The sequence below is a fragment of the Bos indicus x Bos taurus genome, chromosome 11, assembly GCF_003369695.1.
Source record: "Bos indicus x Bos taurus breed Angus x Brahman F1 hybrid chromosome 11, Bos_hybrid_MaternalHap_v2.0, whole genome shotgun sequence".
Lineage (NCBI taxonomy): Eukaryota > Metazoa > Chordata > Mammalia > Artiodactyla > Bovidae > Bos > Bos indicus x Bos taurus.
Genome location: NC_040086.1, coordinates 73,057,115 through 73,076,178, shown reverse-complemented (window position 1 = coordinate 73,076,178; position 19,064 = coordinate 73,057,115). Strand labels below are relative to the sequence as shown.

General features: G+C 38.3%; 1 protein-coding gene across 14 annotated transcripts in view; it reads right to left on the bottom strand.

Annotated features, from left to right (window-relative positions):
• DTNB (dystrobrevin beta) overlaps window positions 1–19,064 on the bottom strand; it is a 241,726-nt gene that overhangs the window by 116,458 nt on the left and 106,204 nt on the right. For all 14 annotated transcript variants that reach the window (XM_027555895.1, XM_027555906.1, XM_027555893.1 and 11 more), the window contains exon 9: window positions 1,040–1,164. In XM_027555895.1, coding sequence (XP_027411696.1) covers window positions 1,040–1,164 — 125 coding nt within the window. The remainder of the gene's footprint in view (window positions 1–1,039; window positions 1,165–19,064) is intronic.

The following is a 19,064-nucleotide window of genomic DNA, read 5'->3' as shown; positions in this document are numbered from 1 at the left end:
GTTATAAGAAATAGAAGTTTAAGAACTACATTCAAGATTACAGAGGTAAATAATTTTTTAAATGGTGATAGAATAATGAAAAGCTGGGACGGGTTGATGTGCAGAGCTATAAATGAGGTTGGTCCTCTATACCACGGAAGGAATTCAACATGTCCAAAAAGGATAAGCCAAGAAATGGTGCTCTGAATACATTATTTAGCGCTATGGAGGTATCCATTAGGACTCGTTCTGGTCCGTGGCCTGTGAGGAACCGGGCTGCGTGGCAGGTGAGCCAACAAAGCTTCATCTGTATTTACAGCCTCTCCCCATCACTTGCCTTACATCCTGAGCTCCCTCCTGCCAGGTCAGCAGCAGTATTAGATTCTCATAGGAGCACAAACCCTCTGTGAACTGTGCGTGTGAGGGATCTGAGTGCAGGAAAGTAAGATCAGGGCTCCCACTGACTCCGAATGATTGGGAGCTGTGTAATTATTCCATTATGTATCACAATGCAGTAATAATAAAGTTCACAATAAATATAATGCACATGAATCATTTCAAAACCATGCCCACTCCACCCTCCACCTCGTCCCGTGGAAAAATGGTCTTCCATGAAACTGGTCCCTGTACAGTCTGTGTTTTCCAATTTTCTCTCAATAGGAAAAGAACAAATGAGGTTGATTTTCATTTTCATGTTGTCTAAATTAACTTTAAAATCTCAGTGGTCATTAATTGTTGCAGAGAAAAGATCCTTACTGCTGAAAAGAACACAAATAACAAAGGTACCCTTGTTAAACCCAGTATAATAATTACACGTAATGTGTTAATTTTCTGATGGAGACTCCTGTATTACTTAGGCTTCAGGGCTCAGGAGCTAGGTTTCCATGTAGATATTATGGTGATTTAAGGTGCTGAAAGCCTGAAGTATTAAGATCCCCAAAAGTAAAGTAAAAAACACAAGGTTAAACATTCATGTTAGCTGATCCAGTTCTGACCCAAAAGAATTCAGTAAGGTATCCATTTCAGTATAATGCACATCTGACTCCAGGTATATACTTACACTATATTTGCAAGGTCAAGTGGTTTCTCTGGTTGCTCAGGAAAAACAGGATGCGGGGGTTCTCTGGTGGGTACACACCCCAAGGATTTACTAATTGCATGGCTCAGCTTCTTTGCAGGGGATTTCTGTGTCAAAGCAGAAAATAAGGAAATAGGAGTTGAATTTTCAAAAGAACGAAAAAGAATGTTAACTTAATGACAAGAGCTGTTGAAAATATCTTTTCAAATACATGCTAATCTGCATTATGGTGAACACTCCTGAGCCTTGCAGAAAGGAATCTACAGCTGTTCCAAGCCCGTTTGTGGCCCTTCGTTTCTGCCTCCCGCATTCCCACTATGCAGTCACACTACCCCGCTAGTGTTAACGTTCCTTTTGAACATGTCTATGTGCCCTTTGCGGGAACTGCTTCTTTTATTGCTTCTGGATTATTCTGGTAAGATGCTCTAGTTAATTCCCTGGTCAGAGTCAGAAATTTTTCTGGACTAAAATACTAAAAGGTTATGGGAATGCTGAGCTCATAACCCTTGAATGTTAGCAAATTAGCTGACCAACCCATATCCCCAGAGATATTAAGAGACTATCCTCCAAACGAACGTGAAACAGAACACTTGGTGTTAAGGGGCTGGCCGTGGACACAGACACAAGCGAGTGCAATCAGCATCAGATCCGTGACTCTAAATCATGACATGCCGAAGGTACAGAAGTAAGTTGGCATACTAATACATTTCTTGGGAAGGCAGAGCAATACACAGCAAATCCGAAGACGAGCAGGCCTAAGTGTGATAGTAAATATGAACAAGAGTAAACAGTATGCCACGACTAAGGTATGTAGAATATGAAACCCATATTTAAAGGAAGCTCTTTATAAACTTACTTTATCGTCCACTCAATTCCTTTTAAATAATACTGTTGTCTGAGATTTTCCTGGCAGGATACTAGTTGCAAAAAAAGTTTAAATATTTAATTCTTCTGCCTCTGCAGTGTGTTACCATATGTACCACTTTAACTGGAAAACAGAATTTGTTTGCAGCTGTGTCTCATCAGTAGCACATCTCCACTTAATTTAATATCCTGCTTGCATTATTTTTATTTATTTATTTAGCCACACTGTACAGCCTGCAGGATCTTAGTTTCCTGAACAAGGATCAAACTGCCCTTGGCAGTGAAAGTGCAAGAGTCCTGATCCATAGACTACCAAGGAATTCCCAGCCTGAATGTATTTTAACATGCATACATGTGTGCTATGTTGCTTCAGTCGTGTCTGACTCTTTGCAACCCCATGGACTGTAGCCCGCCAGGCTCTGTCCATGCGATTCTCCAGGCAAGAATACTAGAGTGGGTTGCCATGCCCTCCTCCAGGGGATCTTCCTGATTCTTTTCTGCTGAGTCACCTTGGGAGCCGGTATTTTAACATAAAATAAGCCAAAATCTATTTACCTTTAAGAATATATAGGGAAAGTTACTTAATACCTTGTTTATAACAGACTCCTTGAGCCTCCTTGAACACATTAAATTCTGGGGAAAAATATCTATATGCAATCAAATTTCCTGAAAATTATATGAAGTTAAACAAAGCAGAAATTCTGAACTTCCCCACAACTGCTCTCTCTGCCCAATGAGTAGCTATACGTATCCTGACTCCCCCTTCTCTGCTCCATCTGTTACGCTGCCCTAGACATCATGCAGTCTTCTGCTTGAAACCTTTCGAAGGCTAACAGTCATTTATAGACTAAGATATAAAGACATGCCATCCTATTCCCACACAGGCACTTTCATATCTGGCTCCACTCTCTGTCCTCACCTTTCACCCCACATCAGCATGAACAAGCTGTTCAGTTAATCTGTACCTTGGCCCGCGTCTTTCTAAGATCTCCCTTTCCCAATCTACTTCGTTGTAAATTTTCAGCTCATCTCTCAAGACTGCTTGTTTGCAAGTATCCCTTTCTCTCTGAAGACCTCCCTCACCGCTCACTAAGTCGGCGCCCACTCTTCCAAGTTACCCATCTGACAAGTACACATGTCCACTGTTGCACTGTTCCAATACTACACTGCACTTGCCTATCTGTTAGGCTAGTGCTTTTGAAGGATAGGATCTACATTTTATTTATCTGTGTATTTCCAGAACCCGACCTACAAGAGAAGATGTTATCTGAAATTGTTTGCTTAGATGAATTTTCTAGATTGCTTTTTCCTGACTAAACCACAGAAGCTTAATTTTTTTTTAGAGTTATGATATGAGTAGGGGACCATCAGAGGACACCAGAGATATCTTAACTCACCTTTACAACTAAACACTATGCCTGTAATCCATGGATTTATTCTGTGATTTTTTTTTGCTACATCTGAGAACCCCCTGGGCCAGTAATTCATGCACTCTATGTGAGATGGGATATCACATAGCCTATGTTAGTTGCATCCTGAGTAATAACAGCCATGAAACCACAGGTTTCATGTGCATATTTTACAATAAACATTAAAATAAGACTGCTAAAATGAAAAATGTTTCCCTTCCCACCACTTAATATTCTCTAGCAGCGTGCTTGTTGTACTTTCAAAAACACTGCTCCAAGTCAAGGTTTAAGGTTAGATACCAGTTCAAGTTTCAAAAATATAGATAGAAGATTAAATCAATACAGCAAAGCCAATTCCAAACAGAGTACATCAAGAGATGCTTGATGTGTATGGGAAGGAGATAAAGACTGGAAATAAACATATATATGTATATATTAAAAAGCAAAGATATCACTCTGTCAACAAAGGTCTGTATAGTCAAAGCTATGGTTTTTCCAATAGTCATGTATGGATGTGAGAGCTGGACCATAAAGAAGGCTAAGCACCAAATGCTTTCAAACTGTGGTGCTGGAGAAGACTTTTAAGAGTCCCTTGGACAGCATGGAGATCAAATCAGTCAATCCTAAAGGAAATCAACCCTGGATATTCATTGGAAAGACTGATGCTGAAGCTGAAACTCCGATACTTTGGTCACCTGATGTGAAGAGCCGACTCATCAGAAAAGACCCTGATGCTGGCAAAGATTGAGGGCAGGAGGAGAAGGGGGAGACAGAGGATGATATGGTTGGATGGCATCACCAATTCAATGGACGTGAATTTGAGCAAACTCCGGGAGATGGTGGGTGTGTGTTCTCAGTCGCTCAGTCGTGTTCGCCTCTTTGCGACCCCATGGACTGCAGCCTGCCAGGCTCCTCTGTCCATGAGTATTCTCCAGGCAAGAATCCTGGAGTAGGTTGCCATTTCCTACTCCAGGGGATCTTCCTGACACAGGGATCGAACTCATGTCTCAGGTGACTCCTGCATTGGCAGGTGGGCTCTCTACCACTACACTACCTGGGAAGGCCAACACTTTGAATTAAATTGTAAATTAAGGTAAATAAACGACTTCCTTAAGAATATCTTAAAGAGTGAATTATAATATGGCCATGAAGTGATTTCCCTGTGGAGTCTGATTAGGAAACTAAGATTAACAAAGCCTGTGAGCAAAAGTTTGAAAACTGGAAGAAAAAAAAAAAAGTTTGAAAACTACCATTACTATAATTGCCAAGACAGAGACATTACCTCTTCTGACTACTTGGCCCCTAGTACAATGTCCAGGACTTGGCAGTCAGTCACTAAATATTTATAGAAGTACAGGGGGTGAGGGAGGAAGAAAAGCAATCCAGGTGTAGGGACTGGTGACCCCCACACTTCATTTAAGCTCCAGGCCCGGGAAGTTCTGACAGTTTTTTATACCTTTTCCCTCAGTTGAACCCTAACACTGATACAGGGGGAGGCCTTAACCTAGAAAATTAAATCTCCTCCAAACACTCTTAGGTGATGATTTTCAATCTTCGTGCATTTTCAATACTTTAATCCACTTTACCTAATTTCAAAACATTTCCCATCATCTCTTAAAAATATTACCGGTTACATTTTTTTAAAATACATCAAAACCATATAAAATGGCTGTGTATGCTCTAAAATGTGAAATACCCATCTACCCCCTATCTTACAGTCTGAAAACAGACCATTACCATCACTTGGGACCCTGGCTGTGAGCCCTCATCTAAGACAGCCCATTCCCACCACACCTGCTCCTTTCTTGGTTATCAGTATCCTGGATTCTGTACTGTTTGCTTGATTTTACTATTTCAGCAATTATGTATTATAAAAAATGCATGATTTAATACATGCTTAAAAACCTATATAGGCTTACATATATATTTTTATGCAACTTCTTTTACTCAAAATTATGTTACAATTGATCTGTAATTCATTCTTTTTTTTAACTGTTTGATTATACGTTGCTCAATTACATCATAATCTATATAGCCATTCCAGTGTTGATGAACATTTGGGTTTTTCCATTTTTTTCCCTCTCCGTCACAATGCTGCTGTAAAACTTTCTTGTCCATGTCTCCTGGTGACCATGTGAAAGAATTTCCTAAGAGTTATTCCAAAGAATTATTGGGTCATAAGTTATACACATTCAATTTTACTTGGCACTGCCAACTTGCTTTTATAAAGTGGTTACGCTAATTTCCTCTCTCATCAGCTGTGTAAGAGATTCTCTCTACATTAATGTCAACCCTTGTTACAGTTAGACATTCTAACATTCACCAATCTGGTAGGTGATAAATGTTATTGTGGTTTTAATTTGCAATTCCTTCTTACTAGAAAGACTGAGCATCTTTTCCCATGTTTATGAGCCACTGTGGTTCTTCTGTGAAATGCTTGTTCCTGTCTCTGCAATAGTGTTTCACTTACTGATTTGTAAGAGTCTTTCTCTTACTGATTTCTAAGAGTTTTTTTTATATGTTTTGTATTTTAACCTTACAGAAGGTATATCTTACAAACAACTTTCATGTAAGGTTTCTTTTTCATTCTGTTGTTCTTGATGATTGGTCATCTTAAAATATACAGCAGCCCCAATTTATTAATCTTTCTTTCATATTTTGTGCCTTTTGTATTTTATGAAATATGCCCCTCCCTGAGGTCATAAAGGTATCCTGCCAGATTGTCTTCATTATTTTATAGTTATTATCTTTCATTTTTAGATTTGAATCTTCTTAGAACTGATTTTTTTATATGTATAAGGAAATAATCCAATATGGATAATCAATTGCCTCAGGATCATTTAATAAACAACCCATTCTTCTCCTACAAGACAGATACTCTATTTCTGAACTTATACCAGTCTCAAGATAATTTAGCAGTTACACTTCCACTTCTCTTTTCATGAAGTACCAGCGCCTCAAACTTTGCTTCCTCATTAGGAGAGTCTTCATTTTTCTTGACCCTTCACACTTCCACTTAAATTTTACCATCAGTCATTTATCACACACACACACACACACACACACACACGAAACCCTGCTGGGATTCTGATGGAAACCGATTGAATATATAGACATTTCTGGGGAGAACTGACATCCTCACATACTGAACATTCCTTTCTGTGAACCGCTTGTGGTATCTTAGTTCCCCAACCAGGGATTGAACTTGGGCCCTCAGCAATGAGAACACAGAGTCCTAATCACTGGATTGCCAGCAAACTTCCATAAGCCTTTTTAAATTTCTTCAAATAAAGTTATAGATTTTTGCTCACAAAGGATGTATGTATCTGTTATTTATTTCCAGTTACAGAAAGATTTTTGCATATCTATTTTGCATATTTTACACATCTAGCTCTATTTTTAAAAATTTTGGTAAAACATACATAAAATTTACCGTCTTGACCATTTTTAAATATACGGTTAAACAGTGTTAAGTATACTGGTCGTTTATAAATCATCTTTGGAGAATTATCTATTCAATTCCTTTACCCATTTTTTAATGGGTTGTTTGCTTTATTTTTTGTTCTTAAGTTACAGGAGTTCTTTATACAATCTGGATATGAGCCCCTTATCAAATATATCATATATAAATATCTCCTCCCTTTCTACAGTTTGCCTTTTCACTATGTTGATGTGTCCTCTGATACACAGGAGTTTTTAATTTTGATGTAGTCTAATTTATCTATTTTCACTTTTATTGTCCCTGTTCTATTCTAATGATTTATTTGGAGATTCTTCCAGTCCTTCTGTATTGACAGTCACCATTAAATAACAGTAACTTGTTTCCTTTCAATTAAAATGTCTTTTATCTGTTTTCCTTGTTTTCTATGCTGCTTAGGACCTCCAAGAAAATGTTGAATAGAAGTGATAGTAAGCTTACTTGTTTTGTTTTCAATCTTAAAACAAATACTCTTGGTATTTCATCAGTAAATATAATGGATGCTGCTGCTGCTGCTAAGTCGCTTCAGTCGTGTCCGACTCTGTGCGACCCCATAGACCGCAGCCCACCAGGCTCCCCCGTCCCTGGGATTCTCCAGGCAAGAACACTGGAGTGGGTTGCCATTTCCTTCTCCAATGCATGAAAGTGAAGACTGAAAGTGAAGTCGATCAGTCGTGTCCGACTCTTAGCGACCCCATGGACTGCAGCCCACCACGCTCCTCCATCCATGGGATTTTTCCAGGCAAGAGTACTGGAGTGGGGTGCCATTGCCTTCTCCAATATAATGGATACTATGTTTTTATAAATATACTATATTAGGTTAAGGGAATTCTCCTACCCCTAGATTACTAAGGTATAATGTGTGTAAATGTTTAAATTATTAATGAATATGGGATCTTAATAACTATTTATTGATTATACAGATTTAATCCATCAATCTATGAAATGATTAAATTATAATAATCTATCTCTTGTTGTTGTTTAATCGCTCAGTCATATCTTTTGAGACCCTATGGGCTGTAGCCTGCCAGTCTCCTCTGTAGTGAGTTGCCATTTCCTGCCATTTCCTGCTCCAGGGGATCTTCCCAACGTAGGGATCGAACCCCCATCTCTTTCTTGGCAGGCAGATTCTTTGCCACTGAGCCACCTGGGAAGCCTATCTTTAAATGTTGTAATAAAACAAGAGTGGTCATGACTCTTGGATACACTAAAGAGATAAGTTTCATATTTTGTTTAGGCTTTCATTTGTGTTCATTAGGATAGCCTGTAATTTTCCTTTCTTGTCCTCATAACGTTTTGGTACCAAGGTAATTCTAGCCTTAAAAATGAAATCAGAATGCTCATTATTTTTTTTCTAGACTTTGGGAAATTTTTGTAACACTGAATTCTTTTCTTTGAAAGTTGAAACTTAGGTAAAGTTGTTCAGGCCTGGTTGTTTCCTTTGTATAAATATTTTAAGCTACTAATTCAAATTATTTGATGATTATACTAATATTTACAGTTTTTATTCTATCTTGAATCCGTTTTAGAAAGCAAGGTTGTTTAGTAGTTGCATATTCATGCTGTTGTATATATATAGCTGTTGATTTCATCTTTTTATCTTTTGTAAATTTTACCTCTGGTGAAGATTTTTTTACTGTAATAAAATATACATAACATAAAATACATCACTTTAATCTCTCATAAAATGAAATCTATGAGATCTATTTTGCCCTGAAATCTATTTTCTGAGGTTAATAAAGTTTCGCCATTTTTTTTGGTGAGTTCTTAGCTTGGTGTGTCTTTTTTTTTTCTTCTTTCTTACTGAGATATATAGACATACAGCACTGTGTAAGTTTAAGATGTAGAGCATAATGATTTGACTTACATACATCATTAATTGATTATCACAATAAGTTTAGTGAACATTTATCACCTCATATAGATACAAAATAAAAGAAAATGTTTTTTCCTTGTAATGTGAATGTACAGCATTTACTCTCTTAACAACTTTCATATATAACATAAGCAGTGCTAATTTTTTGGAGAAGGAAATGGCAACCCACTCCAGTATTCTTGCCTGGAGAATCCCAGGGACAGAGGAGCCTAGTGGGCTGCCATCTATGGGGTTGCACAGAGTCGGACACGACTTAAGTGACTTAGCAGCAGCAGCAGTGTTAATTTTCTGCTTTTTTTATCCTTAACTTTCAACTTCGTGTATATGTTTTTTATATTTTTGCTGTTTCTTGTAAATAGCATACAGCCAAATTTTTAAAAAATATCCACTTGACAATCGTTGCCTTTTATCTGAAAATTTTAGTTAGTTCACAGACTACTAATATATTTGGATTTGTTTCTATAGCTTGTTATTATTTTAGTTTCTTCTTTTTATTTTTGTCCTTAATTACTTTTTAGGTTTTATCTTTCTCATTTTGTTTTCCTTATTTGGGCAATTATATACTTTTTGAGCAGACTCTTCTGGTGGTTGCTTTTTTTCCTTTGTCTGAAACGAAGTAATGTTTACTGAGAATTTAGTGTCACGTTATCTAAGAGGGGCTTTGCACACATTCAGAGGCTCATTTAACCCTCCCTATGTTTTATGAATTAGATATTAACAGTCTCAATATCATAGGTACAGAAACTATAGTTCATATAAATCGGCCTGTCTTACTATTTTCACAGTACAACACAGCCAAGTAAACTTAGAGAACATACAAAGGATCAGAGAGGTCCCCAGGGGCAGTGGGACTTCCTTGCAAAAAGTCAGAAGCAGACTGGGGACGCAAGTACTACGCTGGGGACCGGGAAGAGGGCACTTGGCTGAGTAGAGGTGGGGACACCTCCAACTGAGGGCAGCTGCAAGGACATAGATAACTGTGGACCAGGCACTAAGATATTCTGAAATTTTTTGAGCTCAGATGACTATATTCTCAACCAGCCTCAAGCTAATTTCTTGCACAGCACAGTCTTCATCTCAGGGTACTTGACTACAGACCCTGACACTTGGGAGCACTTCAGCCTAATGAAAAAGTTCAGGATTGATGTCTTGGAGGCCATTCCTGTCCGTTCACTTCAAATTACTCTGAATACATCATCCTGAGCCACCACTGGTGGGGATTCAGGCAGAAACATAAGCCTCCTCAGAGAAGTCAGAGACCTCCTCTAAGCAATTTAACATGAACATTTTACACAACCTTAGTCAGTATCTGTACTCTCATCTTGTAACTTAAAATCCTTTAATTCTAACCATGCTTCAACTATATTCATAGCATTGATTAGTACTTCAGCTGCATCTTATTTTCAGACCAATAAAATTATTAGTCATTATTATTTTACACACAGTGCTTATTTAAATTTACTCACATTTACTAACTCTGCTGTGTACCATTTCTTTCTTATTGGTTCAATTTATATTTCCCCCAAAGCACATCTTTTGTTAGTTCCCTTAGCAACAGTCTATTGGTGGCAAACCCACTGAGAACTTTTCTGAAAATATATATTCTTTCTTTGCTCTTAAACAGACTTGCTAGGTATGGAATTCTAGGTTGATCTTTCACTCTATCCTTCAAATTCTTCAATGGACTTTCACATTTTCCATTTTCCAGTATCTGTGTTCAGTATTCTCTATCCTGGTTAATTTGCTCAGACTTATTTTCCATTTCCTAATTTTTGCTGTTGCTGCTGCTAAGCTATTTAACCCCTCCACTGAGTCTAACCTTATTATTTTTTATTTCTAGAAGTTCAGTTTGTTCCTTTGTCATAGACTTATTCCTTTTTCAAATGTCACTATTTGTAAACTTTTTTCCTTAATTTTTAAGATGTACAATTTTCTAAAGTCCTTGGCACACTTAAGGTACGATATGTTGTCCTCGCTGATTCTCCTTCACAGCAGATCGCTTTATAACAGAGTTTGCAATATTTGAAAATGAGCTCACCTTTAGTGGGGACTGTTTTTTTGTAGGGGAATCTTACTTGTACTCTCTCTGGGCCAGAGGAGTAATTTGAGCCCCTCTTTCACAAGGAGGAAGCCCTTCTAAAATTTTAAACTTTACAAAAGCACCAGTTCTACTCACCTTGAGTAGACCCAGGTAGATTTTCTGTACCTCAGAGGCACTAATAACCCCAACCACTAGCCTCACTATCCAATCTAATAAATCCTGGGGATATCACAATTTGGGATTTAATTTTTGATAGCCAAGAATTTCTCTGACTTTTCTTCAAGTTGAATTCTGCATTTCAGTTTTGTTATTATTTTTCATCCTGCATGCATATTTTTCACTGGGGATGGAAGGCTATAGTTAGCTTCTAATTCCCTCTTTGCTCTCCTTAACCACAAATTCCAAGTTGCTATTTTTGTTGATTTAAGTCACAACTTACTAAAAATCATCATATATCTTACAACCAATATTTATCTACATTCAGCATTGTTTTTCTGATTTCTCTGCTTTTTTTTTTTCTCTTAAATCCCATTACTCCCTTCTTTGTTCATTTATTTTCTTTCTGCAATGCATCTTTAAATAGTTCTTTTAGCAAAGGGCTTTCAAAGTCCTTAAATTCTGAAAACGTTATTATAGCATCCATGCTGTTGAAGGACAGTTTGGATGAGAATACAATTTTAATTTCAAATTTATTTTCCTCAGCCACTTGAAGACATTCTGCTGTTATTTCTTAAAACCAGTGATTAATCTAGTATCATTTGGATTTCTTTTCCCCCCACTTCATGCACTATGTGGACTTTTAGTTCCCCAACTAGGGATGAAATCCAGTTCAGTTCAGTTCAGTTCAGTTGCTCAGTCGTGTCTGACTCTTTGCGACCCCATGGACTGCAGCACGCCACACCTTCTTGTCCATCACCAACTCCTGGAGTTTACTTAAACACATGTCCACTGAGCCAGTGATACCATCCAATGATCTCATCCTCTGTTGTCCCCATCTCCTCCCGCCTTCAATCTTTCCCAGCATCAGGATCTTTTCAAATGAGTCAGTTCTTCGCATCAGGTGTCAAAGTATTGGAGTTTCAGCTTCAGCATCAGTCCTTCCAGGCCCCTTGCATTGGAAGTGCAGAGTCTTACCACTGGACTGTCAGGGAAGTCCCTGGATTCTTTACATTTTCTTTTTAAATTTTCTTTCCTTCTTTATTTTTGGTTGTGTTGAGTCTTCGTTGCTGCGTGTGGTCTTTATGTAGTTGTGGCATGGCTTCTCTTGTTGAGGAGCATGCACTTTAAGATTTTGAGAACTTTTTTCTTAATCACACTTTTTATTAGTATTTTCTCTATATACGTCTACCTCTACATTGGCTTTTTGCAATTTTGTGGGATTTGGTTTTTTTTTTCCCCTTTCCTTTTTTTGTTTTGTTTTTCTTATTGTTCTTTTCTTGGCGTAGTTATTCTTTACTATATCTAAATCTTTTAAAATACTTCTATTTAACTCTGCATTTCTGTTTTTTTTTCTTTTTTTCCCCCACCATGTTGGTGTGTTTTCTTTCTTTGCTTTATTCCTCAGCTGGCTCTCTGCTTTGGTCTTGTTTTCTGTTTCATGTTTCAGTTAGTGTTGTTTTTCATTGGTTGGCATTATTTTTTATTTCCTTTGTTCACCAGGTCACTCTCTGTACTCTTCTTTGGACTGTTTTGGTTTTGTTTGTGTGTGTGTATATATTTCTTTGCTTTTGTTACTATTCAACTGCTATTGCATTTGCCATTTGTGTAGGGTTCTTTTTTTTTTTCCTAGTTTTTTGTTTTTTATTTGTTAGTTTTAATCCTCTTTATCCCCTTGATAAATGGCTTGTGGGATCTTGATTCCCTGATTGTAGATCAGGCCTGAGAATCTGAGGAAGCACTGAGTCCAGGACACTAGACTGCCAGAGAACCCCTGATCCTAGAGTAGTAATTAGTGAGAACTCCCTCGAAGGCCTCTACCTGCATCCAAGACCCAACATCACCCAATGGTCAGCAGCACCCAGCGCAGGACGCCTCACCCAAACAACAAGCAAGACAAGAATACAAACCCAACCATCAATGACAGATTTCCCACAGACACCCTAATACCTACCACCTCACACAATCCTGCCCATCAGCGGGGAGGAAAGCTCACCTCCTCCCACCAGAATGCAGGCACAAGTCCCTCCCCACACAAAGCCTACACAAACCACTGGACTAACATCACCAACAGAGGGCAGAGACCAAGAACAAAAGGGACTAAGACCCCACAGCCTGGGGAAGGATGACCTCAAACACAGTAAGATAAAATGGAAAGACAGAGAAATATTGTATACATGAAGGAACAAGGTAAAAACCCACAAGACCAAATAAATGAAGAGGAAATAGGCAAATGACCTTCAAAAGAATTTAGAGTAATGATAATAAAGATGACCAAAATCTTGAAAATAGAATGAAGAAAATGCAAGAACCATTTTAACATATTTAAGAAGGACCTAGAAGAAATAACAAATAAACAAACAATGCCAAATAATGCAATTACTGAAATTTAAAATACTCTAGAAGGAATCAGTAGCAGAATAACTGAGGTAGAAGAACAGATACATGAACTGGAAGATACAATGGTGGAAATAATTGCTAAACAGCAGAATAAAGAAAAAAGAATGAAAAGAATTGAGGATAGTCTCAGAGACCTCTGGGACAATATTAAATGCACCAGCATTTGAATTATAGGGGTCCCAGAAAAAGCAAAAGAGAATCAGAAAATTTTTGAAGAGATTATAGTTGAAAACTTCCCTAATATGGGAAAGGAAATAGTCGATCAAGTCCAAGAAATGCAGAGAGTCCTATATAGAATAAACTCAAGGAGAACCACACTGAGACACATATTAATCAAACTGACAAAAATTAAACACAAAGAAAAAAATACTGAGAGCAGCAAAGGAAAAACAAGTAACATACAAGGGAAACCCCATACAGTTAACAGCAGACATTTCAACAGAAACTCTGCAGACCAGAGGGAATGGCAGGATGTATTTAAAGTAAAGAAAGGGGAAAAATCTACAGCCAAGATTACTCTGCCCAGCAGAGTCTCAAAATTGATGGAGACATCAAAAACTGTACAAACAAAGAAAAGTTAAGAAAATTTAGCATCACCAAACGAGCTTTACAACAAATGCTAAAATGACTTCTATAGGCTGGAAACATAAGAAAAGGAAAAGACCTATAAAAACAAACCAAAAACAATTAAGAAAATCCCAACAGGAACATATATATCAATAATTACTTTAAACATAAATGGATTAAACTCTCCTACTAAAAGACTGACTGGCTGAATGGATATAAAAACAAACAAAAACATATATGCTGTCTATAGACACTTATCTCTTGATGCTGGGTTCCAGGAAAATTTCTTGCCCTGATCTTTCAGTTCAATAATCTGTTCTTTAGCTATATCCAGTTTGCTCTGCAGCCCATCTAGTGAGTTTGTTCAACAACTGTATTCTTCATTTTCGTTATTATTTATAGTTTCATAACTTCTACTTCTTGTATTAAGCATGAAAGTCTATCCTTGGTCCTCAAAGGAAATTAGACTGACCTATTTTTAAAGTTTCTTTCTGACTGTTCTAACCCACAGGGTGTAGGTCTGCTGTTTATATTTCACTGTGCTAAGCTCCCTCTGGGTTTTCACGACCATGTAAACATCTCCCATGGGACTGTTCACTTGCCATCTTAGCCAATAGTGGCCTCCTTGCTGGGGGCCTCATGTTGAATCTTTTCTGACAAAATCAGCAGAGAGCTTCAGGGTCTCAGTAGTAGTGATGACCTCAAACAGGCACTGTTAAGCAGTTCCTTTCTGCAACTTCTCCTTTACATACACTCCTTCACTTAAAAATGTTTTATGGCTTCAGGTCAGGAACATTTCTTTTCAATCTTCAAAGATAATTTATTAAACTTAATTTTTTATCATTTCTATGGGCTTGGTACAGAGGGTAAGTGGGAAAATGTGTTTGGTCACCACCTTGAAATTGGGTTTCTTACTTCTTTACATATAACTTCTATGCATTCTCTTTAGCCTCCTTCTGGAACCGTTATTAGATGGCACTCCTCAATCTATCTTCCATGTCTTTTTTTTTTTTTCTCCTATTACTGTGTCCTTCCGTCATGTATTTAAGAACAATTTTCTGCTCTAGTATCCAGCTCACAAATCTTCTCTTACATTACAGGCACTGATGATCAGCCCACTTAATGAATTTCTTATTTTGACAATCAAACTTTTAAATTCCAGAATCAAAACTTAGTTATTTTTGGTAGATAAAATAGCTTGGAACTTCTCTGGTGGCCCAGTGGTTGAGGCAGGGGACACAGGTTCAATCCCTGGTCTAGGAAGATCCGACATGTCACAGAGCAACTGAGCCTGAGAGCCTCCAGCCTGCAGCTAGAGACCATATGCCACAGCTACTAAAGCCTACACATGTAGAGCCCACGATCCTTAACGAGAGAAGCCACCACTCTGAGAAGCCCAAGTACCACAGTGAGGAATAGCCCCTGCTCACCACAACTAGAAAAAACCTGCTCCAGCAACAAAGACCCAATACATTCAAAAATAGTTAATTTTTAAAAAACTGTTCACATCTCTCCAAGAGTTCAACTACACAATTTTAAAATCTAGTTCCACTTGTTCTATGAATTCTATGTCCAAAATAAACGCTTCTGTGATCTCCTTTGCATAGCTGTTTCTGGTGATTTTTAATGAAGTGCTCATCTTTGTAGTCAAGGCTCCTTGTTGAGACCATCTATCCTATCTGTGCTCATGCTTACTTGAAAGGGAGAAGCAGGACTTGTTTTCAGTGAGAGTGAAGGAAGGGACAGAAGGTGCCAACCTCGTGGAAAAGCTCTGTAGCTAGTCTTATGAACACAGGATCCCTATTCTCCAAGAGGTCACCAAGCACCTCTGCCCGTCCAACCCCAGGTCCTATGTACACTACATTTGCCTGAGACACCTGTATCACCAGGCTATACTACCAGAGTCACTCTGTCACTTGCTCTGAGCCCCTCTCAGCTGCCCATATCAACTATTTCCAAGCAAGAACACCCTAAATGCTATTCCTATCCTGAGGAGCAATACTTTCCTGACCTTGTTTCTCACTTATGAGACTATATCTAGGTAGAATAAAAAGTAATTAGTTCACATACGGCTCCTGAAACATGCTGATAAATTATAACCTCTTGACCCATAAAAAAGGAACCACTGCTATTTCAACTGGCTCAATAAGAGCTGAGGTTGGAGTTGTGTAATGAAAAGGAGAACTTGGCTTGAGTAGCAAACAGTTTCCTTTTCAGGAAAAAAAAATTATACAGATTTGCTGGCATTCAACATCAACAGACTGACATTCCTATGTGCACCACAACAGCCAATATAGTATTTATGGTTCCATACACATCAACCCTGGGGCTGGGAGGGGTACCCTTGAAGTACCAACAATTGCTATGTTACGCATAAATAAGTTATAACACTCTTCTGGACTCAGGAATCCCACTATTAAAACTATACCATAGAAAAACTCTCTGGGCTGCATGAGATGACCTGTGTACCAGAAAACCTACTAAAGCTTTGTTTGGAAAAGTAGAAACAAGTTGAATGTCAGGCAATAAGAGAATAAATTAAATGTGGTAATATTAAGAGAACTGAATTTTATATGGCATTGAAAATAACCATATCAGTATGGAGATCATTTTATAAACAATGTAGGTGAACAAAAGAAGGTACAGGATGATGCTATTCTGACAAAGTCAATATACAGAATCTAGAAAAATGGTACTGGAGAATTTATTTACAGGGCAGCAGTGGAGAAACAGGCATAGAGAATAGACTTACGGACATGGGGAGAGGGGAGGAGAGGCTGAGATGTATGGAAAGAGTAGCATGGAAACTTACATTACCATATGTGAAATAGATAGCCAATGGGAATTTGCTGTATGACTCAGGAAACTCAAACAGGGGCTCTGTATCAATCTAGAGGGATGGGATGGGGAGGGAGATGGGAGGGAGGTTCAAAAGGGAGGGGATATATGTATACCTATAGCGGATTCATGTTCAGGTTTGACAGAAAACAACAAAATTCTCTAAAGCAATTATCCTTCAATAAAAAATAAAAAATGAGAAATAATGCTATATGTTTTAATGGTCACACACATGTGTAATAAAAATACAAAAATATGAATGGAAGTGTTAAGCACTAAATTCAAAGCAGAGGATATTTCTGAGGAAGGATGAAGATGAATATATATTATGGACCTCTTTCCATATCTGAACATACAGATCTAGCTCAGTTATTTTGACTGCTACACAGAATTCCACAGCTATAATTATATATATATATAATCACACACACACATGTACACATATATACACCATAATAAATTTCACCATTTCACTACTGTTGGATATTTTGGTCATCTCTTCATCCCTAAACCCTGATATACCTGGTGCAAGGGTCTTCGTGGGAGAATTCCTATATGGAGAATTGCTGGGTCAAAGGTTATATGCATTTAAAATTTTATCTTTCACATGTTCCATCAGTTCATACTTCTACCAAGTCCTCTCCTCCACATTCTTGCCAAAATTGGACATTATCAATCTCTCACACCTTCTGCAAGTCAAGGAAGACAAAATGAACATTCTCATGATCAAAAGTAGTTTAAAAACTGGAACAAGTGGGAGATGCCAACTTTATAAAGTTCTTTAACAAACGCTTGGGGTATGCAGGCTAGCAACATACTAAGGACTTACAAGCTAATAGAATCTACAGACAAGTGAACAGATAATTACAATCGCATAAGTGCCTTCTATTCAGTATGTCACAGCAGAGCAAGAAAAGACACATAAATCAACTTGGGGTTCAGGAAAAGAGGCAATGGCTGAGCGGAATCTCAGAGGCTGAACAGAAGTCGGCAAGGGAAATTGGGGAGGATGAGGAAGAGAGGAGACAAACGTAGCTAGAACAACAGATTCAAAGATATAAAAGTAAGAAAATATGGTAGAATAAGAATTGGAAATAGTTCAACACTGTCACAGTGCTATCTGTGAGCTACAGCTGAAAGTCCCAGTCCAAAGACACAACTAAAGAAGCTTTCAGAACATTACTCCATTAACAAAAGACAAAACCCCAGTGTGCTATAAATCATGTCTGATTTAGATGCTGCTTCTAGCATATACAGAACCGACAGCTCTCTGACTCGCGTGCAGTAATAGACTGCATGTCTGGGTAGGATGAGGAAGGAGAACTATGACCAATACTTCAGGTTTGGGCAAACAAAAGGTCTAGTCAGCTAAGACAAAAAAGGGGCAGCACACAAGTGTACTATAGGAAAAGTTTCATAGGCATCCGGAGTCCTGGGAAAGGGAGGGTGGAGGTTAGAGAAGGCATGAAGGTCAGAAAACCAGTAAGACCCACTGTGTGCTTCTTCGTATGGCAGCACTTTCTGCAACCTGAAGCGGAACAGGTACTAGAAATGCTTATGGAATGATTATCAGGGCAGAAAGTTCTTTGCCTGACTGAGACAGCCCCCTGACACCTGGGCACACAATATCTCCAACGGGTGTCACAGACAATGCCATAGGTGAAGGCAGGAACAGAACCAGAAGTCAATTAACATCATACGTGATACAGATGCTCCATAGCCGAGAACCAAGGACTATCACCACTATTAAAATATTAGCTCTGAAACGGTGTTTCCCAACATTATCTGAAGATTTAAAAATTCCTATGGTATTTATTTAAAAATAAAACAGATTCCTCTGCCTCAACCCAGACCTACTAAGTTAAAATTCCCAAGGGCAGAGACATAGTACTCTGTATATTTAAAACAAGTTGCCCAGCTGATTCTTTTTCAGGCAATTTTGGGAAGTGCCGATCCAGAAATTCTTGCCAAAACAAAGGTTAAAAAAATAAAGGTATAACTATTGGGAAATGATTACGTTACTGTTTCCCATAGGCAATATAGTTAGCTACTTAGAAGTCTAAGAAAATTGTGGCTTCCCTCGTGGCTCAGTGGTAGAGAATTTGCCTGCCAATACAAGAGACAAGAGTTTGATCCCTGGTCAGGGAAGATCCCACATGCTGCAGAGCAACTAAGCCCGTGTGCTACAACTACTGAGCCTGTGCTCTAGAGCCCACACGCAGCAACTCCTGAAGCCCGCACACCCAAGGGCCCATGCTCTGCAACAAGAGAAGCTATTGCAACGAGAGAGCAGCCCCTGCTCACCGCAACTAGAGAAAAGCCCGGGCAGGAACGAAAACCCAGCACAGCCAAAAATAAATACGTAAAATTTTTTAAAA